Source organism: Suncus etruscus, chromosome 1, assembly GCF_024139225.1.
Source record: "Suncus etruscus isolate mSunEtr1 chromosome 1, mSunEtr1.pri.cur, whole genome shotgun sequence".
Classification (NCBI taxonomy): domain Eukaryota; kingdom Metazoa; phylum Chordata; class Mammalia; order Eulipotyphla; family Soricidae; genus Suncus; species Suncus etruscus.
The window spans coordinates 159,087,794-159,115,375 of NC_064848.1; the positions used below are offsets into that span (position 1 = coordinate 159,087,794).

The following is a 27,582-nucleotide window of genomic DNA, read 5'->3' on the forward strand; positions in this document are numbered from 1 at the left end:
AGATAGCATGGAGGTAAGGCATTTGCCTTTCATGCAGGAGGTCATCGGTTCGGATCCTGGCATCCCATATGGTCCCCCAAGCCTGCCAGGAGCAATTTCTGAGCCTGGAGCCAGGAATAACCCCTGAGCACTGCCGGGTGTGACCCAAAAACCACACACACACAAAAAAAGCTATGTCAGGAGGGCCAGAGAGATAGCGGAGGGCGGGGTAGGGTGTTTGCCTTGCATGCAAAAGGACAGTGGTTCAAATCCCGACATCCCATATGGTCCCCCGAGCCTGCCAGAAGCTATTTCTGAGCATAGATCCAGGAGTAACCCCTGAGTGCTGCCGCACGTGGACCCCCCCTCCCCAAAAAAAAGACATGTCAGGAATCTGGAGCCAGAGAGATAGCACAGCAGTAGGGCATTTGCCTTGCATGCAGCCAATCCAGGATGAATGGAGATTAGAATCCTGACATCCCATATGGTCCCCCGTGTCTGCCAGGAGTGATTTCTGAGCACAGAGCCAGGAATAACCCCTGAGTGCTGCTGGGTGTGACCCAAAAAAAAACCAGTATATGTCAGGAATCATAAGCAAATTAGAGTACTCAAAATAATATGGAGGGATACAGTGGTTAGGTAGTTTGCCTTACCTGCGGCTGACCCAGGTATAATCCCTGGCATCCCATCTGATCCCTCAAGCCTGCCAGGAGTGATTTCTGAGCACAGAAGCCAGGATTAACCCTTGAGCACTGCTGGGTGTGGCTCAAAAACAAACAAAATAATAATAATGTTATTATTGTTAATAATAATACTAATGCCACCACAGAATAGGAGAAATATTCACCCAATACCCATCAGATAAGGGACTAATATCCAAAATATACAAGGTACTAACAGAACTTAACAAGAAAAAAATATCTAACCCCATCAAAAAATGGGGAGAAAAGGGGCCAGAGAGATATGATGGAGGTAGGGCATTTTCCTTGCATACAGAAGGATGGTGATTCAAATCCTGGCATCCCATATGGTCCCCCAAGCCTGCCAGGAGCAATTTCTTTCTTTTTTTTTTTTTTTTGGTTTTTGGTTTTTGGGTCACACCCGGCAGCGCTCAGGGGTTACTCCTGGCTCTGCTCAGAAATCGCTCCTGGCCGGCACAGGGGACCATATGGAATGCCAGGATTCGAACCACCGTCCTTCTGCATAAAAGGCAAATGCTTTACCTCCATGTTATCTCTCCAGTCCCAACCAGGATCGATTTCTGAGCGTAGAGCCAGGAGTAACCCCTGAGTGAAGCTGGGTGTGACCCAAAAACCAAAAAAAAAGTGGGGGGGGAGAAGAAATGAACAGACACTTCCTCAAAAAAGAAATACAAATGGCCAAAAGACTCATGAAAAAATGTTCTACATGGGGCCGGGTGGTGGCGCTAGAGGTAAGGTGCATGCCTTGCCTGCGCTAGCCTTCCACGGAGCGCGGTTCGATCCCCCGGCGTCCCATATGGTCCCCCAAGCCAGGAGCAACTTCTGAGCGCATAGCCAGGAGTAACCCCTGAGCATCACTGGGTGTGGCCCAAAAACCAAAAAAAAAAAATGTTCCACATCACTAATCATCAGGGAGATGCAAATCAAAATAACAATGAGGTACCATCTCATGCCACAGAGACTGGCACACATCACAAAGAACAAGAACAGTGAGTGCTGGCGGGGATGTGGAGAGAAAGGAACTCTCATTCACTGCTGGTGGGAATGCTGTCTAGTCCAGTCTTTATGGAAAACAATATGGAGATGCCTCAAAAAACTGGAAATTGAGCTCCCATATGATCCAGCTATATTTCTCCAAGAGATACCTGAGAAACACAAAAATACAATTCAAAAATCCCTTCCTCACACCTATATTCACTGCAGCGCTATTTACAATAGCCAAACTCTGGAAACAACCAAGATGCCTTTCAACAATTGAATGACTAAAGAAACTGGTACATATATACACAATGGAATATAATGTAGCCATCAGGAGAGATAAAGTCATGAAATTTTCTTATACATGGATGTACATGGAATCTATTATGCTGAGTGAAATAAGTCAGAGGGGAAAAGATAGACACAGAATAGTCTCACTCATCTATGGGTTTTAAGAAAAATTAAGGATATTATTGTAATAATCCCCAGAGACAATAGATATGAGGTCCAGAAGAACCGGCTCACAATTTGAAGCTCACCACAAAGAGTAGTGGTGCAGTTAGGGAAATAACTATACTAACAAATATCATGGGGCTGAAGAGTTAACAGAGCGGTAGGGTGTTTGCCTTGCATGCAAAAGGACAGTGGTTCGAATCCCAGCATCCCATATAGTCCCCCAAGCTTGCCAGGGCTGATTTCTGAGTATAGAGCCAGGAGTAGCCCCTGAGTACTGCCGGGTGTGACCCAAAAACAACTATCATGACAATCTTTTTGTTTGTTTGTTTTTTGGGTCACACCCGGGTGCTCCTGGCTCCATGCTCAGAAATCGCTCCTGGCAGGCTCGAGGGACCATATGGGATGCCGGGATTCGAACTAATGACCTTTTGCATGAAAAGCAAACACCTTACCTCCATGCTATCTCTCTAGCCCCTATCATGACAATCTTAATGCGTGAGAGAAGTATAATGCCTGTCTCAAACACCGGCAAAGGTTGGGAAGGAGGGAGGGGAGCATTGGTGTGGGAATGTTGCACTGGTGAAGGGGGGTGTTCTGTTTATGACTGAAACCCAACTACAATTATGCTTGTAATCATGGTGCTTAAATAAAGATTTTATATATTAAATAAAAGAAATCATAAAAGCAGACACTTTAGTGGAGGGTGTGATATTAGAACACTGTTTGCTTGAAACCCTATTATTAATACCTTTGTCAATCACAGTGCTTCAAATAAAAATGTAAAAGACTTGGGGCCGGTGAGGTGGCGCTAGAGGTAAGGTGGCTGCCTTGCAAGCTCTAGCCAAGGAAGGACCATGGTTCGATCCCCCGGCGTCCCATGGTCCCCCCAAGCCAGGGGCAACTTCTGAGCGCTTAGCCAGGAGTAACCCCTTAGCATCAAACGGGTGTGGCCCAAAAAACCAAAAAAACAAATGTAAAAGACTTTTTTTTTTTTGGTTTTTGGGCCACATCCGGCGGTGCTCAGGGGTTACTCCTGGCTGTCTACTCAGAAATAGCTCCTGGCAGGCACGGAGGACCAAATGGGACACCGGGATTCGAACCAACCACCTTTGGTCCTGGATCGGCTGCTTGCAAGGCAAACGCCACTGTGCTATCTCTCCAGGCCCATAAAAGACTTTTTAATAATAATATTAATAATGAATAATACTATGGAGAACAAAGAGGTAGTACAGGGCTTAAGGTACTTGTCTTGTCTTGCATATAGCCAACCCTGATTCTATCCCTCATATCACATTTAGACCGCCAAGCACTGTCAGGAGTAACTGGTAAAACAGAGTCAGGAGTAGCTAAGCACTACTGGGAATGTGGCCAACTATGGAGTGCATGCCTTTTTTCTTTTTTTGTTTTTGTTTTTGTTTTTGTGACTGCCGGGTCACACCTGGCAGTGCTCAGGGGTTACTCCTGGCAGTGCGCTCAGAAATCCTTCCTGGCAGGCTCAGGGGACATAGGGGATGCTAGGATTCAAACTACCATCAGTCCTGGTTCAGCTGCATGCAAGGCAAACTCCCAACTGCTGTGCTATCTCTCCCCCCCTTTTTGTTTCATATATATATATATTTTTGTTTGTTTTGTAGAAACATGTCCAGTGTCATTAATCAAACCAGAATTAGCCTATGCAAGGCAAGTGCCTCAAGCCTTGTACTATCTCTGATTCCTTATATCATTCTCCTTTGGCTCCAAGAATTTTTTTAAGTTTTTCTTTTGGCACCTTGATTAAAATACTGTTAATGATAGCATTTCAGACATATAATGTTATAACAACACACCCAGAATGTCAACATTCCCTCCCCCAATGTCTCACGGTTCCCCCCAAACCCTTCCCTATGACTTGATAAACTCAGCTCTGTAGACCTACTCTCTGGGCTTCATGCCATCAGCCATTTGTTATTTTTCTTACTGTGTTTCTTTATATTTCACATAGGAGAGAGATTTATTCTGTTCTTGTTCCCTCTCCCGCTGACTGTCTTTTTTTTTTTTTTTCTTTTATGGGTCACACCTGGCGTTGCTCAGGGGTTACTCCTGGCTGTCTGCTCAGAAATAGCTCCTGGCAGGCACGGGGGACCATATGGGACACCGGGATTCGAACCAACCACCTTTGGTCCTGGATCGGCTGCTTGCAAGGCAAACGCCGCTGTGCTATCTCTCCGGGCCCTCCGCTGACTGTCTTAACTTAGCAGATACCCTTTGTTTTTGTCCACATATGGGCACATGATTTCATTTTTTGTTTTGGGATCACATCTGGTAGTGCTCAGTGTTTACTTTTGCCTCTGTGCTCAGGGGACCATATGCAGTGTTGGGGATAGAGCCAAAGTTGACTGAGTTCATGGCAAATACCTTGAACTCTGTATTATTGCTCTGGGTTATCTTTTTTTTTTTTGGGGGGGGGGTTTGGGTTACACCTGACAGCGCTCAGGGGTTAAGGTTACTCCTGGCTCTATGCTCGAAATCACTCCTGGCAGGCTCAGGGGACCATATGGGATGCCGGGATTCGAACCACCAACCTGCTACATGCAAGGCAAACGCTTTACCTCCATGCTATCTCTCCGGCCCGATTTTATCTTTTCTTATAACTAAATAATATTCTGTTGTACATACATTCCAATTCTGTTTCTTTTGAGCTGTACTGGTGCTCAGGGCTTTTCCTGGCTCTGTACTTGGAGTCATTCTTGGTAGTACTCAGGGAACCATATACAGTGCTGGGGGTAGGTCCAGAAAAAGTTAGTCACATACAAGGCAAGCACTTTAACTCTTGTACTATTTCTTTTTTTTTTTTTTTTTTTTTTTTTTTTGGTTTTTGGTTTTTGGGCCACACCCGGCGGTGCTCAGGGGTTACTCCTGGCTGTCTGCCCAAAAATAGCTCCTGGCAGGCATGGGGGACCCTATGGGACACCGGGATTCGAACCAACCACCTTTGGTCCTGGATCGGCTGCTTGCAAGGCAAACGCCGTTGTGCTATCTCTCCGGGCCCTCTTGTACTATTTCTTTTTTTTTTTTTTTTTTTTTTTTTTTGTGGTTTTTGGGTCACACCCGGCAGTGCTCAGGGGTTATTCCTGGCTCCAGGCTCAGAAATTGCTCCTGGCAGGCACGGGAGGACCATATATGGGACGCCGGGATTCGAACCGATGACCTCCTGCATGAGAGGCAAACGCCTTACCTCCATGCTATCTCTCCGGCCCCCCTCTTGTACTATTTCTAAGGCAAGCACTTTAACTCTTGTACTATTTCTAACCCTTTATATCAGTTTCTTTATTCATTACCTGTTCTTGGACATTTGGGTTGTTTCTATATCTTGACTATTGTAGATCACACTCCAGGAAACATGAAAACACAAATGTCTTGTTTTGTTTTGTTTTGTTTTGGACCACACCCAGCAATGCTCAGGGGTTACTCCTGGCTCTGCACTCAGAAATCGCTCCTGTCTTGGGGGACCATATGGGATGCCAGGGATCAAACCCGTGTCTGTCCTGGCTCAGTTACATGCAAGATAAACACCCTACCATTGTGCTACCACTCTGGCCCCACAAATGTCTTTTTTTGGGGGGGGGGGTTTTGGGTCACACCCGGCGGTGCTCAGGGGTTACTCCTGGCTGTCTGCTCAGAAATAGCTCCTGGCAGGCACGGAGGACCACATGGGACACCGGGATTCAAACCAACCACCTTTGGTCCTGGATCGGCTGCTTGCAAGGCAAATGCCACTGTGCTATCTCTCCGGGCCCCACAAATGTCTTTTTAAAAATAGTTTTATTTGGGTCCTTGGAGCAAATAAAGATGCAGTACAGTGGGTAAGGTGCTTGCCTTGCATGTGGCAGACCTGAATTTAACTCTGGGCATCCCATATGGTCCCTGTGAGCACCTCCAGGAATAATTCCTAGTGGAGAGCCTGAATGAACCCCTGAGCACTGCTGTGTGATCCAGAAACCATAAAAATAGAAGAAATAATAAAACAAATGAAGAGGCTAAGGATGTGTTCAAGTGGTAGAGCCCATGCCCTGCTGATATGAGGGATGGGCTTGATCTCCAGCATTGCGTGGCATACCCCCAGCAGCTGCTGGGCCAGTGTGTCACTAAGAGTGTTTAAGGGACTAAGTATCGCCAGGTGTGGCCTTCTCACCAATAATGAAATATTTTAAAAACCCAAAATATGGGGCCGGAGAGATAGCATGGAGGTAAGACGTTTGCCTTGCATGTAGAAGGAAGGTGGTTCGAATCCTGGCATCCCATATGGTCCCCTGAGCCTGCCAGGAGCAATCCCTGAGCACTGTTGGGTATGACCCAAAAACAAAAACAAACAAACAAAAAAAAAACAAAATAATGAAAATCAAAAAGGAATAAATTTTTCTAGAAAAATTTAGAAAGCAAAATATAGAAAAGAGCTGTCATACAGGGGCTGGAGCAATAGCACAGCAGTAAGGTGTCTGCCTTGCACGCAACCAACACAGGTCAGATGGTGGTTCAAATCCCGGCACCCCATATGGTCCCTCGAGTCTGCCAGGAGTGGTTTCTGAGCACAGAGCCAGGAGTAACCCCTGAGCACCACCGGGTGTGACCCCCCCGCAAAAAAAAAAAAACTGTCATACACGGTTCTACTAGACATAACATCTAGGCACATTTGGGTACCATGAGATGATGGGAATCAAATCTACATGAGCTGCATGCAAAGCAAGAGCACTACCCACTGTATGATCTCTTGGGCCCCCTTAACTCATTGGTTTTTTGTTTTTGTTTTTGTTTTTGTTGGGTTGTTTTTTTTTGTTTTTTTGTTTTTGTTTTTTTTTTGTTTTGTTTTTGGTTTTTGGGCCACACCCTGTGGTGCTCAGAGGTTTCTCCTGCTGTCTGCTCAGAAATAGCTCCTGGCAGGCACGGGGGACCATATGGGACACCGGGATTCGAACCAACGACCATTGGTCCTGGATCGGCTGCTTGCAAGGCAAACACTGCTGTGCTATCTCTCCGGGCCCGTTTTTTTTTTTGTTTTGTTTTGTTTTTTGTTTTTTTTTTCTTTTTTTGGTTTTTGGACCACACCCAGTGATGCTCAGGGGTTACTCTGGCTTTGCGCTCAGAAATTGCTCCTGGCTTGGGGGACCATATGGAACGTCAGGGATTGAACCGCAATCTGTCCTGGGTTAGCTGCTTGCAAGGTAATTGCCTTACCGCTTGCGGCACTGATCCCGCCCCAACTCATTGTTTTATAATGAAAATCATTCAAGTGATATATGTATTTTTTAATGTCAACTTTTTAAATTGGGAGATGGGGACAAAAGCCAGAGTAATGGCATTCAGGCAGATTTGTCTTGTCTGCTGCTGATCATGGTTCGATCTCCAGCATCACATGATCCCCAAAGCATCACCAAAGTGGCCTGGGTCATCACTGGCAGGACGGGGCTCAAGCAGCTGTGCATCCTCTAGCCCTATCATTGAGCCATAGCCAATTGGCCAGTTGGCTGGAAGAAGCCTATGGGCTTCCTAAGCACTACTGGGATGACATGCCCCCAAAAACCTTTTTCTAATTAAATGTATGTATTCCCTCCTCCACCTCTCTTCCCTTTGTTGTTGCAGTGACCAAGGTCACACATCCAGCCATGGTGCTTACTTAGTGGCTTGTGTAAATGATAGTTGTGCTTGTCCAGGGTCAAACTTTCTGGTCCTGACATTCATATATCATTTTAGTTTCATTTTAACTTGCAAGATTTGCCAGAGTAGTCTCATCTTTTCTCTCTCTCTCTCTCTCTCTCTCTCTCTCTCTCTCTCTCTCTCTCTCTCTCTCTCTCTCTCTTTCTCTCTCTCTCTCTCTCCTCTTTTTCTCTCCCTCTCTCCCCCCCCCCACATTGCCACATTGGAGACAGAAGGCAGTACTGTGGCACATGCCTTGAAGTATTATCTCTCTGGCCCCCACATATGGTTTTGTAGTGTTCACACACCCAACTATGGAGTGGCCTCAAAAATCACACAGCAAGTTGCCAGAATTGTATGCAGGGACACCAGGAATTTGAATTCATTACACATACTTGCAGAACAGATGCTTGAAGCCAGCATGCTACCCCTCTACCTCACCAGACCCTGTCACCTTTGTCAAGGCACTAATATATATTACAACATTGCCCTCCAGGAAAGTCATACCTGTTATCCACCAGCAGTGTTCACTTCCATTTTTGAATTCAATCTAATTTTGTTTTTATCTGCTCAAATTTCTAATCTTCTTATATCCCTTTTTATTATTTCTTTGGGATTCCAACACCTCCCAGTTTAGTGTTCTCATTGAATTTCATTAGCAGCTGTTTCATTAGTAACATAGAAGAAAGATTAAAGTGTTAAACAAGGATAGACTTTTAACAAAAACCTATAAAAATGTATGTTGTTGTCTTTATATAATCTTCTTTAATCAAAGTTGCTCAGAAGCTTCTCTCTGGAACATATCCTGAGGACGGGTTGGCCCCAATGATCTCCTGGACTTGTGTGTGTGGTTGTTTCTCCATGGAAAGGCACATTGGTGGTGTATAATATCACAACACTATTTTCTACCAGGCTATTCCTGCCAGGAGTGATAAGGCTTAGTGTCTATGTAGATTCAGATCAAACATTGTCCTTTGCTTTTACTCTCCAGCAACCAAGAATTGACAGCCTTCGGTTTGATTACTTGATATTTAAACATATACTGTTGTGACAGTAGTATAGCAAGTAGGGCACTTGCCCTGCATGCTGCCACCCTGCATTTGATCCCCAAATACCATATGGTCCCCTGAACACTGCCAGGAGTGATCCCTGAGCACAGAGTCAGGAATAAACCCTGAGCACTGTTGGGTGTGGCCCAAAAATAAAAATAAAACTTTTTTTTTTTAAAGAATAGGTTTATTTTGGAGTATAATGAATGAATCTTCCCCCTTCCTTGGTTTGAATCTCATTTTAAATGTGCTAGGGATATTAGCATGGTACACTTGGTTAAATAATAACTCCTTTTTTATATTTATTCATAGAATGTCACATATTAAATTTTGGTGATAGGGTACATACATATATTTTTTACTTTTTATTACCTCAACTAATAGATGAAGAATGTAAAATATTGAATAGGTTTTTTTTTAATCAATACTTAATTTTTAAAAACAATTAGAGACTCAACTCTGGCATAAATATGCACCCCACTCAGTTCCTGAGCCTGCTTCTCTTAGAGGATATTCTATAAATAATTCAAGAAGCTGACATTACTCACAGTATTGTGATCATTTCTTCTGGGAAAATTTTAGCAACTGTTCTAATATAGATTGCCAGTTATCAGTAGTTGGGAATGCAAGTCAACTTTTAATTATGCAGAGGCTGATTATTCAGACTACAAACTGTTCATGCCCTGTAATTCTCCTTCCTGCTGCCTACCTTTTAGCATTTTCACTGCTCATTAGCACATATGCCAGAAGGTAAGCATTGGACAAGGTGGAGGAACAAGGAGGGGAGACGAAAATCAGTTAAGCACTTGAGAGAAGCTCTGATAAAAGATTTCAATACAATTTGTAGGATTGACCAAAATTGACTCATTTGGATTCCCTGTGAATTTTTTCAAATCTATTTTTATCATTCATAGGAATAGCTAATATGATAATCTTCAAAGAAACAACATTATTCCTATATTTGATATTTTCCCCTCTAGAATATTTTTACATGGCAGTTCATAATGTTTTCTTTATTATACTTGTATCTCAACTACTCTATTTCTTGAGCGATTGATAGTTTGGGATTCTTGGCATATTTCACAAATATCTGAGGGTTTTCCAGAAAATGGAAAGTTTGCCTTTAAGTTACACTATCTTTCATTTTTCAGTTTTATTGGAAATAGCATTTTCTCATACTTAAACCAAAGCTTCTTTCAACAGGCCATTATTGGGTGCCCCAAGGTTACTGATATGACCTGTACATAGTCCTGGAATGTGTGTGGCTATTGCAAAAACTCATGGCAGTGTAGCATCTGTCTAGAAGCGTCTGGTTAAGTGAAACATTAGAGCTCAGTAAAACGTGAGGTATACCAGTTTTGTTTGCCTTAAGGCTGTTGTTCTAGTGTAAATGTCTGCCTCCTTCTCCTATCTATCATCTGTCTCTCTCATTGTTGTCAGAATACCTACTTCCCTGTACAAGTCTCTGTGGACTATTGTGTATGCTGAGAAACTGGATAACGAGTCATTTAGAATAGTGTCTAAAATAAGAGCAAGTAGGCCTGCAGGAAGAATACAGAGACCTTACATATGAATCCACATGCATGGATTTTGCTGCAGAAATAGCATCACCCCTGGAGCCAAGGAGATAGTAAAACAAGTAGGGCCCTTGACTTACACACATGGCTGATCTCGATTTGATCCCTTATATGGTTCTCTATCTAGCCTGTCAGAAGAAAACTGAACACTGCTGGGTGTAGTCCAAGTAAAATAACAAAAAGAAATCTGTGCTAGAGCAATAGCACAGCGGTAGAACATTTGCCCTGCACGTGGCCGAACCAAGTTGGACCCTGGTTCAATTCTCGGCATCCCACATGGTCCCCCAAGCCTGCCAGAAGTGATTTCTGAGCACAGAGCCAGGAGTAACCCCTGAGCACTGCCTGGTGTGACCCCTCCCCTCACAAAAAAGGAAAGAAATCACTTCAATGTTTAGAAGCCTTTTTCTTCCTTTTTTTTTTTTTTTTTTTTTTTTTTTATGTGTGTGGAAAGGGCACCTATTGATGCTCAGGATTTACTCCTAGTTATGTACTCAGGAATCACTCCTAGCAATGCTCAGGAGACATACTATACAGGATGCTGAGGATCAAATCTGAGTCAGATACAGGCAAAAACCTTATCCTCTGTATGGTCTCTCTGGCCCAACTTTGATGCTTTTATCTTTCTATCCCTTCCTCCCTTATCTCCCTCTCCCTCCCTTCCTTCCTCCCTCCCTCCTTCCCTCCTTCCCTCCTTCCTTTCCTCCTTCCCTCCTTCCTTCCCTCCTTCCTTCCTTCCTTCCTTCCCTCCTTCCCTCCTTCCTTCCTTCCTTCCTTCCTTCCTTCCTTCCTTCCTTCCTTCCTTCCTTCCTTCCTTCCTTCCTTCCTTCCTTCCTTCCTTCCTTCCTTCCCGTCCTTCCATCCTTCCTTCCTTCCTTCCGCTGTGTGCAAGGCAAAATCCATACCCACTATACTATTGCTTCAAACCCTCTCCCTTCACTTGGTTTGTTTTTTGTTGTTTTATGGGTTTTTTTTTGTTTGTTTATTTAATCATCATGAGATACACAGTTAACAAAATTGTAGATGGTTGAGTTTCAATCAATGTTTCAACAGCCATCCTATCACCAGTATACATTTTCCTGCCACCCAAGTCCCCACTTTTCCTTCCATACTGCCCGGCTTGTTTTTATGGCAGATACTTTTCTTCTCTTCCTCTTTTGTTCTCCTCTCTCTGTCTCTGTCTCTCCCCCATTTTTTTCTTTTTATAGGAGCCTTTTTTCTTCCTAATTCATTTTGTTAAATTACTTGATTATGTGTCAGAGAAGGGAATATAACTCAAATACTAGCTTGACTAGAACTAGTACAGAGCATAGTTTCTAGTGAAAACTATTGCTAACTTAGGGGCCCAGAGAGATAGCCTAGAGGTAGGACATTTGCTTTGCATGCAGAAGGATGGTGGTTCGAATACCCTGCCAGAGGCAATTTCTGAGCAAGAGCCAGGAATAACCCCTGAGCGTTATGGGTCTGGCCCAAAAACCCCTGAGTGCTGCCGAGTGTGACCCAAAAAACAAAAAAAACAAAGAAAACTGCTGCTAACTGATTTTCCATAAAGTTAGTCAAACAAACAAACAAACAAAACAAAACAAAAAAAATGAACAGGTAAACATAAGGAATACTGATTTTTCTCTAAAAATTAGATTATAGGGGGCTGGAGCGGTGGCGCTGCGGTAAGGACGTGTGCTTTGCATGCAGCTGACCTAGGACGGACCTCTGTTCCATCTCCTGGTGTCCCATATGGTCCCCCAAGCCAGGAGCAATTTCTAAGCGCGTAGTCAGGAATAACCCCTGAGCGTCACTGGGTGTGGCTCAGAAAAACAAAACAAAATAACAAAAAACTAGTTTATAGAACTGGAGCAGTAATACAACAGGGAGGCCATTTGCCTTGCTGGCAGCAAACCTGGGTTTGATCCCCAACATTCCACATGTTCCCCATAACCCAGGAGTGATTCCCAAGCACAGAGCCAGGAATAAACCCTAAGCACCGCCAGGTGTGGCCCAAAACCAAAACTAAATAAAGCAAAAACAAGAAAAAATATACTATAAAATTGTTTAGCTTGGGATACTCAATTACTTGCTTATTTTATGATGCAATTAATGACCAGTTATCAAAAGCACTTGGATTCAGGTCTCTGGAAAGTAGCCTGTACAGGTCAGGTTTCTGTGTCCTATGTCCTCATGAACATTTCATTACGAAATTATCACAGATGAAACTATTGAAGATGAAAGCTCCCTGCTTAGTTCTTTTATACTAATTCTAATCTTTGGGTGTTTTGTTGTTGTTGTTTTGTTGTGTGTGGTGTTTTTTTTTTGTTTTTTTTTTTTTTTGAGCCATACCCGGTGACGCTCAGGGGTTACACCTGGCTATGCGCTCAGAAATTGCTCCTGGCTTGGGGGACTATATGGGATGCCAGGGGCTCAAACTGTGGCCCGTCCGTCTTAGGCTAGTGCAGGCAAGGCAGATACCTTACCATTTGCACCACCGCTCTGGCCTCTGTTGTGTTTTATTTTTTAACAGTACTGCGACACAGTGGCCAGAATCTGTCATCCGGCGGACTTTTCCTGTGCTCTTTTGCTTTGGTTCCTGGGGGCCAGAGTCTGTGGGTGCGTCATGTTCCATCTGATTCACATTGGATCCGGCAGTGGAGCTGTGACTCAGATGGGCTGCAGGCGCAGTGGCCCAACTCATCATCTGATAGCGAAATGCGAAGCCAGGAGTAATGTCCTGACATATTTCCTCTTTTATCTTCTTGTCTTTTCAAGGCTCTAAAGAGAACATCATTACTGACAGCAGGCAGATCCGCCTTGCCACAGGCATCTTCCCAGTTGTCAGCCTCCTGAACCATTCCTGCAGCCCAAACACAAGTGTGTCCTTCCTGGGCACTGTGGCCACAGTTCGTGCATCCCAGAAGATTGGGAAAGGGCAGGAGATCCTCCACTGCTATGGTAAGCCAGCTAGCCTGTGAGAAGGAGCCATAGCTGGGATGTGCTGCCAGTGCAGCCTTCTATAAGAGGGAGCACATACTCCCCCCCCCCCCCCGCCCTCCTTAAAAAAAATGTCTTCTTCGGGCCAGAGAGATAGCACAGCAGCGTTTGCCTTGCAAGCAGCCGATCCAGGACCTAAGGTGGTTGGTCCGAATGCCGGTGTCCCATATGGTCCCCCGTGCCTGCCAGGAGCTATTTCTGAGCAGATAGCCAGGAGTAACCCCTGAGCAATGCTGGGTGTGGCCCAAAAAAAAAAAAAAAAAGCCTCCTTGTTGAGGCCCTATTTTGTCTACAATACTCATTAGTCCACTACTTAATCTCTGTGTAAACTTCCTATTCTGAAAATGAGCTAAGAATGGTATTTTGGCTTCTTTTGCATCCTATATCTGCCACTTGGGAGTAATGTATGCTTTTATCCAGTTCCTCAAATGTTTATGTGAAAAGAACCTGTCATGTGATGAGAATTAACCAGACCTACTCCTGAGCTGAAGACTCTTCAATTGGTGCTTGACTCTCTTGCATTAAAAACTGGCCAAGTGTGATCTCTCTGCAGGGCCTCATGAAAGTAGGATGGGTGTTGCAGAAAGGCAGCAAAAACTGAGGTCTCAGTATTTCTTTGACTGCTGCTGCCCCGCCTGTGAAAAGGAGAAGTGCAATTTCAATGCAATACCCAGGTGGGAAGCCTTCTGTTGTAAAGTTTGCAGAGCACTCTTGCAGGTAAATCTGTGCTTCTTCTCATCCCTACCTCTCCTGGAAGCCAGGCAAAAGCCATAAATCTGTAGGAAGAAGCTGTTGGGATTTAGCAATGCTGAGAGCAGAACAGTCTCTCTCCTTCCAACCTTCCCCACTGATTTAGCCCTCTGCAGGAATCACTAGGAAGGTCACTTTTAGTGATTCTTCTTTCACTTGCAAATAACAGGAAGAATACCTAAGAGAGAGAGAGAAAGAGAGAGACAGAGAAAGAGACAGAGAGAGGAAAGAGAGGAACCCTTGAGAGGGGGGGAGGAGAGAGCAGAGAGAGAGTAACCTTGGGGGGAGTGGAGAGGAGGGGAGAGGAGGGGAGAGGAGAGGAGAGAAAGCAGAGAGAGAAGAGAGAGTAACCCCTGAGAGAGGAGAAAGAGTAACCCCTAAGAGAGAGAGGTGAGAGAGAGTAACCCCTAAGCAATTTTTGCTCCAAAAACCAAATAATTCTTTATTAAAGTAGGCTGGAGTAATAGTATAGCAGGGAGGGCATTTGCCTTCCAAGCAGCCAGCTCAGGTTAGATCCCTGCATCCCATATGGTCCCTTGACACTGCCAAGACTAACCCCTGAGCAGTGCTTGGTGTAGCCAAAGAAACAAAATGAATAAGATGCTAGGGCAGGTGTGCTTCTGACACAACCTGATCCAGGGACTCAATGTCCCCAACACCCATTTTTTTTGTTTGTTTGTTTGTGTTTTATTTTGGTTTTTGGGCCACACCCATTTGACGCTCAGGGGTTACTCCTGGCTATGAGCTCAGAAATCGCCCCTGGCTTGGGGGGACCATATGGGATGCCGGGGGATCGAACCGCTATCCGTCCTACACTAGCGCTTGCAAGGCAGACACCTTACCTCTAGTGCCACCTTCCCGGCCCCAAACACCCAATTTTTTAAAATACTAATTTTTATTTATTTGGTTTGGTTCAAATTTGGGCTGATCAAATGGAAGCAAGCAAGCACCTTGCCCACTGTACTATCTCTCTGGCTCCCCAAGACTTAGTTTTTTTCTCTAGCTTCATTTTCTCAGCCCATTCCTCATACTGCCTTTTCTCCTTTTGGGGAGATAGAGGGTGAGGATTGGAGCCACATCTGGCATTGCTCAGAGACCTCCTTGCTCTACTCAGGAGTAATTCCTGGCAGTGCTCAGGGGACCATAGCATGTCAGCCACATGCAAAGCCAATACCTTAACCCTGGTTCTATCTCCCTGGTCCTAAACTTGCCTTTTATGGTAGCCACATGGCTACCAGCAGCTGTGACCTCTTTCTCTGCTAAGAGGTTAACAGGTGCCATTCTAAGATCTGGACTAAAATTTCATTGTGCTCTGCCTGGAAGGAAATCTGAACCATGTCATTTTCTTCTGCTCTTTGGGATCAGTGAGTGAGCAGACAGGAGGCATGTGAGGCATGCGCTTTCTCCCTCAACTGCCAGCACTGCCTATGGGAAGGTCAGCCATCCTCAGGAGAAAGAAGGTTGCTATTTCCAAATGAGACTAAGGATATTAGCTTCTGAGGAACAGTAAATATCTACTTTAGAGATTATTCTCATAGGGTACAGTGTTCTTCAGGGAACTATCAATACTAATGTGGAATCATTTTGTTAGCAAGCCAAAGTTACAAGTGCCAGAGTGATAATACAGTGGATAGGGCGCTTAATGTGCACATGGCAAACTCATGTTCAATCCCCAGCACTTTATTTGGGTGAATTACAGTCACCCGAACCCTGCCAGAATTGTTCCTTGAACCTAGAGTCAGAATGGAGTAAGCCTTGAACATTGCAGGATGTGGCCTGAAACCCAAAGCTGAAGCTGCAGGCTCAGTCCGGGTCAAATGTGGTGAGACTTCACTAATGATCTTTCCTACTATTTCTATTTCTTTTTTTGTTTGTTTGTTTGTTTTGTTTTTTTTGGTTTTTGGGTCACACCCGGCAGTTCTCAGGGGTTGCTCCTGACAGGCACAGGGGACCATATAGGATGCTGGGGTTTGAACCACCATCCTTCTGCATGCAAGGCAAACGCCTTATCTCCATGCTCTCTCCGGCTGATTTTTCCTACTATTTTCTTTGTTGTGTTTTTTTTAATAAACATTAGAAATGTATCTAGTTCAGAGTTCTGTCCCCAGAGAAGTGTGGGGGTCATAGAAATAAAGAAATTATGGGGATGGAGAGATAGCACAGTGGTAGGGCTTTTGCCTTGCAAGTGGCTGACCCAGGACCAATGGTGGTTTGAATCCCAACATTCCATATGGTCCCCTGAGCCTGCGAAGAGTGATTTCTGAGTGCAGAGCCAGGAGTAACCCCTGAGAGTGGCCGCCAGGTGTGGCCCAAAAACCAAAAACAATAATAAAGAGAAATTATGTACTCTACCAGTTTGGTTACAAAAATTAAATCTAACATGTGGGAGTTCTGGGTTCAATATATGGTACCATATGATCCTGAATATCAGGAGTGACCCCTTTTGAGTTCTAAGCCAGGAGCAACCCTGAGAGCATAATTAGGTGTGGCTCAATGACAGGAAGGAAGGAAGAAAGGGAGGGAGGAAGGGAGGTCTAGTGGATTTTGGTCACAGGGCATGATTGCAGTCTTTCCCATCTGGGAAGAAGCAATAGACCAGGCATATAATATAAGCACATGCAATATAACTAGCCCACCCTAGTGTAGAAATAAAGACAAAACTGACTTTCACAGGGAGATGAAGTGCTGAGCTGCAGCAATTTATCTTGTACTGAATCAGTCAGGCGGGATCGCCTCATCGCTCAGTTAAAGGACCTCCAGCAACAGATCAGGATGGCCAGGAAGCTTCTTCAAAATAGTAAACTAGGTGAGTCCAGCTCCCTGCCTTGATCCTCCAGTCCCTCCCTTTTTCATTCTGAGATCACCTTGGACTCAAGGAAACTGTGATGGTTCAAGAGTTGACTTTAATTATCCCCATGCCAGCCACAAGATGGCTGTGTAAGCCAATGAGACCAAACCCTAACTAGCTCACGTGATGTCCTTGAAAAGGAGCCAAATGATTTCGGCTCCTGTTCTCTAGGCATCAGATAGCCAAGTTAAAGTCCCCTGAAGGGGGATGCTGACACCTATGAGCTCATAGCAGCTCCAGAACTACAGTATTATTTTATTTGGATTCTAATGACCAAACTTGTTAGGGAGATTGTTCTGGAGCAGTGGGCATATTCCAATGGAGAGACATTTTGTTTTTCAGAGAGGAAATTGTAGAACTCATTACCCTTGAAAACTGCCATTGTGGGAATTTTTTTTTTCTGCTTTAAGAAAGTTGACCTTTCCCTTAGAATTCAGAGTCAAGAGCAGTAATAACTCTAGTGGAATGTGGTCATTCCACTTCAAACTGCAGTTGGAAACCTAGAGTAAATATAGGGAGGCTTATGAGAGGAGAAAGCATGAGAAGGTAGCAAGTCTCTTGGGACAGAAGTTGTGGGTTAGTGAAGGAGACAGTGAAGGAGACAGAAGCAGGTAGCTACATTTAACATCACCAATATAGACTTGAGCGCTGTATTCTCATTTCTCGGACTGGGTTCTGTCCATAATGAGGCTATTTTCAATCAGTAGAGCAAGCCATTCAAGTGTTGCTGGGCTGCCAGCATGATGCTGAGAGCTTCCTGTCAGAGGAACACACAGTGGTGGGAGAGATCGAAGATGGCCTGGCCCAGGCCTATGCTGCGTTAGGTATGGTGTGAGTCTGAGGAACAAACCTGCTTGTATGTTTGGTTAAGACCCGAGCCTCATCTTAGCCTTTCAACCATCTGCTGTCACTCCCTTCCACTTCACTTTCCTCCCCTTGAACTTATTCCTCCACAGTTGATTATGGTTCTTTTTTTTTTTAACTAGATTCTTCTTGCCTTGCAGGGGACTGGCAGAAGTCAGCTATCCACCTACAGAAGAGTCTCCAAGTAGTTGAGGTTCACCATGGGCCATCCAGTGTTGAAATGGGCCATGAGCTCTTCAAACTAGCCCAGATCTTTTTCAATGGGTAAGTCTTTCTCCCATTTCTAGCACATGGCTTGGATATATAATCCTGTTTTGTCTTTCATTAGACTCTTCTTCTCTGTATGAGTCTTTTTTCTATGGTGTGTTTAAGCATGTCCAAACTTCATGCCCCTTCCAGGAGAGAGCCTTTATTTCTGTTTTGCTAAAAAACTTGAAGCTTTCATATTTCCTCCTGAAAGTCTTAGACCTACCTCTAAATGATGTTTTAGCTCCCTGGAAAAACATGTCACACAACCCCATCACCCATGTGAAAATCAATTATTCCAAGTCCTCGAGAGGATCTCATTATCAGCACCCTCAACACTAGGTTCTCTTCCTTTTCCTTCTGTTCCATCCTGGATTTATATTAGAGCAAGAGGGGCTCGGGTTGGGCCACACCTGGTGGTGCTCAGCTATGCATAGCTCAGTGCTCTATGGTCACTCTCCATAGTGCTGGGGACCTATGCAATTTCAGGGATCAGACCCTCCCATAGACCCCTAGATAAAGTATGTCTTCCAGACCTTTGAACCATTTCCATGCCCAATTCTGTTACTGTTAAGCAGTTGTTCTAGGATCAGGATGACTCATTGACAAAGTGAATACCTTACAATTATGGCTTTGGTCCCCTGCATACAAAAATGAATTTAAAAAGCAGGCACCAAGAGACGCGCAAAGGACTGCTTTATGTACAGGGGGTCTTGGGTTCATTCCCTGGCTCCACACAGTATCCTAGCACCGTTGGAATAATCTCCAAATACTACCAGATATATGATTCAAGAACAAAACACAATAAACCCTGTATTAAAATCCTGTTTTGGTTTTCTTTGAGCCAGCAGTAAGTCCCGAGCACAGCTGGGTATGACTCAAAAACTAAAAATTAAATTAAATTATCCAATGATCCAGTTCTATGACTAGCTATTTAATAGAGCTTATAGCAATGTGTCATCTAAGAATTTTATGTTTGAGGCCCGGAGAGGTAGCACTGTGGTAAGGTGTTTGCCACAGCAAACACAGGGACAGACCCTAGTTTGAATCCCAGCATTTCATATAGTCTCCCTGAGCCTGCCAGGAGAGACTTCTGAGTGCAGAGCCCAGAGTGATCCCTGAGCGCCACTGGGTGTGACCCAAAAACAAACGAACAAAAATTTTAAAAAATGTATGTTTTGTACTTTAGGAGTATCAGTACTATATTCCTGAACTCTATATTGGTACTATGAGGCTCTAGACTCGGTTCCTTTTAAGTGGATTGTTGTTTGATCCAAATATACTCAATCTACGCTTCTAGTGTATGAAAAATTGAAGTGATATCTGGGGCAAGAGAAAGTATAGTGGGTAAGGCATTTTTTTTAAATGTGTCTGAACCAGGTTGGATCCCCAGCACCACATATGGTCTTCTGAGTACTGCCAGGAGTGATCCCTGAGCAGAGCCAGGAGTAAGCTTTAAGCACAGCCAGATGTGGCCCAAAGATAACAACAAAAAATCCTCTCTGTAAGAAACATTTAAGGAGATCTATGAGTTTTTCCCATTGGTATTTTGAATGTTGCTCATGATGCTACAGTGTGTTAGGAAAAAAATCACTTTGTACATCAATGACAGCACCTAAGAGGGTTGTTACAGCAGATCAGCCCTGTATCCTACAATTATTTTGGTAATGTTTCAGTACTACTAACTATTTTCCTGCTTGCTTGCATTATTTCCAGTGAATCTTTGTCAACACTTGTCAACCTTTTAAATACAAATCATTAAATTCCAAAAGTACTTTATCACTTTTTCAATTCCTTTTTTAAGAGTTAAATAAAATTCAAATTTTTTATTTAATAATTCATGTTTCATTCAATAATTCATCCAGTTCCCATCTGGTAAGAGAGCCTGCATGCTTGCAGGCAGCTGAAAATACACTGCATTATACACAATTAGGCCAAATGCTAACTTTGTTCTTGTAATAATATGTTAATTTTGCAATAACTTAGTTGGGTTTTATTGTTTTTTGTTTATGTTTTCAACCATTCTTATTGAGGTGCTGGGATTTACAATACTGTTAATCACACTTTTCATACATCCATCATTCTAACATTAGACACATCATCAGAAAGCCCCTTCCCTCCACCAGAATCCCAAGGACCCTTTCAAGCCTCTCTCCCACTGTAAGTTCAATGGATGAAATGTTCAGTAATGATGACTTTGACCATTTGTTGTTGTCTTACGATGTTTCTTTTTATCCCATGTACAGGAGAGATCTCTTTTGTGTATTTATACATGAATGTGGCAGGACCTACACACATAGAGATGATCAGAGCTAATCTCCTGAAATTTCACAAACTTATAAATAAAAATATTTTTTTAAATACTAAATAATTGGTCCAGAGTGATAGCATAGTAGTAGGGTGTTTGCCTTGCAAGCAGATGACCAGGGATGCGATTTTTGAGTGCAGAGCCAAAAGTAAATTCTGAGCACCACTGGGTGCGGCCTTCCCAAGGTTAAAAAAAAAAAAAGTAGAAGAAAGGGAATATTGGCTTTATATTAGAAGGAAAAAAAATTTTTTTGGATCACACCCAGCAGCACTCAGGGGTTCCTCCTGGTTCTATGCTCAGAAATTGCTCCTGGCAGGCTTGGGGACCACATGGAATGTGGGACTCGAACCACTGTCCTCCATACAAGGCAAATGCCCTATCTCCATGCTATCTCTCCGGCCCTAGAAGTAAAAAAAATTTTATTTTGTTTTTCTTTATTTTTTGCTTTTGGGGTCACACCTGGCAGCACTCAGGGGTTACTCCTGGCTCTATACTCAGAAATCGCTCCTGGCAGTCTCGGGGACCACATGGGATGCCAGGATTCAAACCAATGTCCTTCTGCATGCAAGGCAAACAACGCCCTACCTCCTTGTCATTTCTCCGGCCCCTTGTTTTTTATTTTTTAGCTACAACCAGAGGTGCTTAGGATTTACTCCTGGCTTTGCACTTAGGTATTCTTCCAGGTAGACTCAGGGGAATATATGGGGTGCCAGAGATTGGACCCGGTACAGGAAAAGTGCCCTACACACTATACTAATGCTCTGGCCCCTATATTAGAAAATATATTATTGATATTTCTTAAGTGTCTGCATTAATAAGTAAAAGGTTACAATAAAAACCTATGGATATAAAAATAAAACCTCATCAGACATAGAACATTCAATATAAATGAGATGTTAATTCTTTATTAAAAATGTATCAAATCCCTTAGCTAGGTTTAGCTTAGAGAGATAGCAAAACAGATAGAGCGCTTACATTGCATTGCAGGATCAAAACTGAATTAGGGGCCAAAGAGATAACATGGAGGTAAGGCATTTGCCTTTCATGCAGATGGACGTTGGTTCGAATCCCGGCATCCCATATGGTCCCCCGAGCCTGCCAGGAGCAATTTCTGAGGTAGAGCCAGAGCCCCTGAGCGCTGCCGGGTGTGACCCAAAAAACAAACAAACAAACAAAACTGAGTTTGATCTCTAGGATCTCATGTGGTCCTCCAAACTAGTATATAAAAAAAAAGAATCCTTAAAGCGAGGGGGCCAGAGCAATATCACAGCGGTAAGGCATTTGCTTTACCCTGAGCTCCGCTTCTGGGTGTGACCCAAAAACAAAACAAAACGAAAAGAATCCTTAAAGGAGCTTCTTTAAAGGAAAATAAAACCTTTTCTGCATCTAGTGGTGCTGAGGTCTTTTTATGTGTGTGTGGGGGGGGGGGTTTGAGCCACACCCTGTGATACTCAGGGGTTACCCCTGGCTATGTGTTCAAAAATCGCACCTGGCATAGGGGGCCCTATGGGACTCCGGGGGATAGAACCGTGGTCAGTCCTAGGTTAGCATGTGCAAGGCAAATGCCCTACTGTTTGCACCACCACTCAGGCCCTGGTGCTCAGGTCTTACTCCTGGCTTTGCACTAAGGAATTACTCCTGTTAGGCTTGGAAGACTATTTGGGATGAGGGGCATCAAGCCCATGTCAGCCACATACAATACAAATGCTCTACTTGCTGTACTATCTCTCCAGCCCTTAAATACAATTTCTTTAACTATTAGTTCTTCACCAGATTTGCCTTCCTGGTCCTTAGGGACACCAGTGATTACATTGTTCTTCTTGAGCTGTCATCCCATAGTTCTCTGGTGTGCTATTCAATTTTTTTTCTGAACTCTTTTCCATCTTCTGATGTTTTCTAGAGGTTTATCTCCCTCTTGGTGTGTCTCAGTATTTCTCTCATCTGCTGTTTTCTACTGCTCAGAGCTTCTAATGACTTGGGTTTTTTTGTTGTTGTTGTTGTTGTTTGGTTTTTTGTTTTGTTTTGTTTTTGAGCCATACCCGGTGACACTCAGGGATTACTCCTGGCTATGTGCTCAGATCGTTCCTGGCTTGGTGGACCATATGAGATGCTGGGAGATGGAACTGCGGTCAATCCTAGGTTAGCGTGTGCAAGGCAAATGCCCTACCACTTGTGTCACTGTTCCGGCCCCTTCTAATGACTTTTTCTTTTTTTTGGTTTTTGGGCCACGCCCGGCGGTGCTCAGGGTTACTCCTGACTGTCTGCCTGTCTGTGGCAGGCACGGGGGACCATATGGGACACCGGGATTCGAACCAACCACCTTTGGTCCTGGATCAGCTGATTGCAAGGCAAACGCCCGATGTGCTATCTCTCTGGGCCCAATGACTTTTTTTTGGCTTTTGGTTTTTGGGTCACACCTAGCAGTGCTCAGGGGTTATTCCTGGCTCCAGGCTCAGAAATTGCTTCTGGGGGCCGGGCGGTGGCGCTGGAGGTAAGGTGCCTGCCTTACCTGCGCTAGCCTAGGAGACGGACCGCGGTTCGATCCCCCGGCGTCCCATATGGTCCCCCAAGCCAGGAGCGACCTCTGAGCGCATAGCCAGGAGTAACCCCTGAGCGTTACCGGGTGTGGCCCAAAAACCAAAAAAAAAAAAAAAAAAAAAAAAAAAAAGAAATTGCTTCTGGCAGTCATGGGGGACCATATGGGGCGCCGGGATTTGAACCAATGACCTCCTGCATGAAAGGCAAATGCCTTACCTCCATGCTATCTCTCCGGCCCCCAGTGACTTTTTAATATCACCTACCATATCATTTATTTCTGTCATTTCTACTTGTCATATTCTCATTTTGGCTCCCACACTTTTTTGTTTTTGGGTCACACCCGACAGTGCTCAGGGGTTACTCCTGGCTCTGTGCTCAGAAATCACTCCTGGCAGGCTCAGGGGACCATATGGAACCACCGACCTTCTGCATGCAAGGCAAACGCCTTACCTCCATGCTATCTCTCCGGCCCCCAGGCTCCCACACTTTTGTGTGCATTATTGACTACTTGTGCCATTGTTTCTTTGAGCTCATTGAACTTCCTCTTCATGCTGTCACTAATGACTTTTTAATATCATCTACCATATTTTTATTTATTTTATTTCTCCTTGTCTTAATCTCATTTTGGCTCTCACACTTTTGCGTGAATTGCTAACTACTTATGTCATTGTTTCTTTGAGCTCATTGAATGTTCTCATCATGATGTCAGTAAAGTCATTTTCTGAGGCTTCACAGAGCTGATTGGTTCTGGTTATGCCTTCTGTATTCCTGTTTTCACTCATTGAGCTTGGTGGGCTTCTTGCACATCTTTCTCATATGTTTCCCAGTGTTTCTGCTGTGCTGAGGGTGAGTCTTTGTAGTTAGATCCCCTGAGGGACTCTGGATAAGGCAGGGCATTGCTCTTTTCCTTCCCTGACCTTTTTCACTCAGATGACAGGAAGACTAATTATGAGCAGTGTGAAATTTACTGAGTAGATTGGTATGTCAGTAGATCTATACTGCATAGCACTTCAGTGGCATTGGTGGGCCTATTAATCTGACAGAAGCCCCGTGTGGAGGCTACTGGTACATAGTTAGAAGGAAAGGCATCTGCCTTCTGTTCCAAATAGGGCCAGTGATCTTAGCCAGAGATTATCTCAAGTGAAAGGGTTGCATAGAAAACAAAGTACAGGAACTGTGACATGGGCCCACCAAAGTAGCAGAGGTCAGGTTACTTTTTCCATTTTTTAGTACAATAATCCTTAAAAGAACAATAGTACAGCAGATTGAGTGCTTGACTTGCATGAGACCAACCCAAATTCAATCTCTGATACCCATTAGGTCCTCTGAACCCTGTCAGATTTTATCACAGATCACCATACTAGAAGTGAGCCCTGAGAACTATCAGGTATGGCCCCAAACAAAACAAAAACAAAAACTTTAAAATCAAGGCTGTCTCTTTTAAGGAAAAAAGAGAAAAAGATGATAACTACTGATCTAGTGGTGGGACTGAGGAGTGCATTTAAGCAGAGAAGAAAAGTCAGAATTAGGTAACCAGGGGCCGGAGCAGTGGTGCGGAGCAGTAAGGCATTTGCCTTGCCCGAGCTAGTCTAGGACCGACCATGGTTCAATCCCCCAGCATCCCAAGCCAGGAGCGATTTCTGAGCTCATAGCCAGGAGTAACCCCTGAGCGTCACCAAGTGTGACGCCCCCCCCAAAAAAAAAAAGAACAAAAAAAGAATTAGGTAACTGGTGCACTTGTTTACTCTAAAATGAAGATACCTAAGGCAACATTTCTGTTTGTTTTGTTTTGTTTTGTTTCGTTTTGTTTTGGGGCCATACCTGGTGGTGCTCAGGGATCACTCCTGGCAATGCTCAGGATTCAGATGAGGTGCTGGGAATTGAATCCTCATTGCCCTAGTGCAAGACAAGCACCCTACCTGCTATACTATCATTCCAGACCCACCAAGAATAATTTGGAGTGTGCCAAGGCCTTGTAAAATGTTTTCAAATTTGGGGATGGAAAGATAGCATGAGGTAAGGCATTTGCCTTACATGCAGAAGGACGTTGGTTCGAATCCCAGCATCCCATATGGTCCCCTGAGCCTGCCAGGAGCGATTTCTGAGCATAGAGCCAGGAGTAACCTCTGAGCGCTGCCGGTTGACCCAAAAACAAACAAACAAAAAAAAGGTTTCAAGTTTGACAAAAATTCTGGCATTTTAATTAACTAATTAATTAATTAATTAAATGAAGTTTCTTTTTTTGGGGGGGGGGCCACACCCAGCGTTGCTCAGGGGTTACTCCTGGCTGTCTGCTCAGAAATAGCTCCTGGCAGGCACGGGGGACCATATGGGACACCGGGATTCGAACCAACCACCTTTGGTCCTGGATCGGCTGCTTGCAAGGCAAACGCCGCTGTGCTATCTCTCCGGGCCCAAAAATGAAGTTTCTTAAGTAAACCGTAGGCCATGTAGCAGTTCAGTGCTTGGAAAAGTAACTATAACTCCTAGCTTCTGCTGATCCTGAAATATTTTCTACCGTTTTTTGTTTTTATTTTGTTGTTTTATCTCTGGGCATTCCCACCAGTGCAACACTCAGTAGTGCTCCAGAGGTCATGAGCAACAGGCATGCACACGCGTCTGTCTGTGAGCCACCTCTGGCCATTATTCTTTCTTTCAATTTTAAAATGCGGTCATGCAGAGTACTTATGGCCATGCCTTAGTATCTTGTATGTGCCCTAGGTATAAGATCCTTTGAGACAAAAATTTTCTTTTGTGATTGTGTGTTTTTGACAGTTTGAGCAGGCCTCCATAAGCATCTGCCCAATTAGATGAGTGGATTCTCTTCTCTTTGCTTCTTTGTTTCAGCTTTGCAATTCCTGAAGCACTGAGCACGATACAAAGGGCAGAACAGGTCCTGCTGGTGCATTGTGACCCAAGAGATGATGAGATCCAGGAGCTACAAAAGATGAAATCCTGCTTACTGGAATTGCCCCCAGTCCCTGTAGAAGCATCAGTATAGTCTCCAGGGAACTCGGATCTACAGGAAAATAGTCTGATGAGGAAGATGAAGGAAAGAAAAGAGGTTCAGTTGTTGCGGAGGAACTATAGTTCCACTGGGAAATACAGGACTTTACTCACATTCATTGCTTATTGTGTGTGACAGAAGATATGGAGTCTTGGAAAACATTGACTGGGAAGAGATGTTCAACTATTTTGATGAGTGTTTCCTGAAATAGTTAACTGCCTTCCAGTAAAAAAAAAAAAAAAAAACAGTTCCCAGAAAAGACTGAAAACTGGTATCTAGAGATCTGAAGCCCTTTCAAGGTATTTTAGCTGATCTGCAGGCATCTGGAAAGTAGCCTGGGGTTTTGGCTAGACTCCATCTTGCTAAATGATGGTAGTGTTTCCTTGGAACATTCCTATGGTTTCTAGTAGTAATGAAATGTTGTGTACCACTCCAGTGGGAACTTAAATGCTTACTACTTGTATTGTAATTGAAAAATAATTATAAAGCAAGAAATCACTGAAGCGCTTTACCTCTAGAGACAAAATTTCATTTATGATATCTAACTTCCTTGAATCCTTTGTTAAAATTGGTGGAGTATAAATTGCGAATAGAGAAAGAAATAAATATGGGACTATTTTATTTCTGAGTAGTTTCTTCACAGGATGGCAACTCTTAAGTTTGTTTTCTACCAATTTTCCAATCTTTGTTATCTGTATTTCTATACTCTAGGCAAGCTCACTGATGAAATACTTTGCTTTTATAACACAAATGCCTACTTTCTGAGTTCTATTTATTAGCAAGCCTAAAAAAATCTACTTTTTTAACCAGTCTTTCTCTAACTGCCAAATGAAATACAGAATGATATAGTCTGGGAGATATCTAAAAGTGTTAAAGTACATGTCCAGCATGTACAGGACTCCAGCAACAATCTACTAACACATCATCACCTATCATTACCAGGTATGGCCTTAATGATCCCCAGCACTACTGAGGAGGGTCCCCAAAATATATTGCATAAGTATCAAGAAGGTGCTTTCAAAAGATACTGAGTGTACAGGCACTACTGCTTGTATTTTAAACTGGAGAGAAGATAAGAATCATCTTTCTCGGGGCCGGAGAGATAGCATGGATATAAGGTGTTTGCCTTTCATGCAGAAGGACAGTGGTTCGAATCCCAGCATCCCATATGGTCCCCCGAGCCTGCCAGGAGCGATTTCCGAGCATGGAGCCAGGAATGACCCCTGAGCACTGCCGAGTGTGGCCCAAAAACAAAAACAAAAAAAAAAAGAACCATCTTTCTCCCTTCTGGATGTAAGGCAGTATTTAGTTAAGGTCCCAGCCTTCTCACAAGGCCAGGAGATACTTTGAATGTCTATAATATAGTGAGATGTATAATATCACCACTGGTGACCAGGCAGTTCAGATGACTAATGAAAATAAAAATGCCAGGTTCAAGCTGGAGTGACATAGCACAGTGGTAGGGCATTTGCTTGCATGAGGCCAACCCAGGACAGAGCTGGGTTCTATTCCGGCATCCCGTATGGTCTCCTAAGCCTGCCAACATCGATTTCTGAGTGCAGAGCCAGGAGTAAAACCTGAACACTGCCAAGTGTGCCCTCCCCCCCCAAAAAAAAAGCCAAGTTTAGGGCT

The 27,582-nt window shown here is 43.9% G+C and overlaps 1 protein-coding gene across 1 annotated transcript in view; it reads left to right on the forward strand.

Annotated features, from left to right (window-relative positions):
- Nucleotides 1–26,568, forward strand: part of SMYD4 (SET and MYND domain containing 4) — a 75,987-nt gene extending 49,419 nt beyond the window's left edge. Inside the window, exons 6-11 of the mRNA XM_049782651.1 lie at nt 13,168–13,350; nt 13,943–14,106; nt 16,813–16,945; nt 17,695–17,811; nt 17,992–18,115; nt 25,791–26,568. Coding sequence (XP_049638608.1) covers nt 13,168–13,350; nt 13,943–14,106; nt 16,813–16,945; nt 17,695–17,811; nt 17,992–18,115; nt 25,791–25,944 — 875 coding nt within the window. The 3' untranslated portion in view covers nt 25,945–26,568. The remainder of the gene's footprint in view (nt 1–13,167; nt 13,351–13,942; nt 14,107–16,812; nt 16,946–17,694; nt 17,812–17,991; nt 18,116–25,790) is intronic.
- Nucleotides 26,569–27,582: the final 1,014 nt, after the last annotated feature.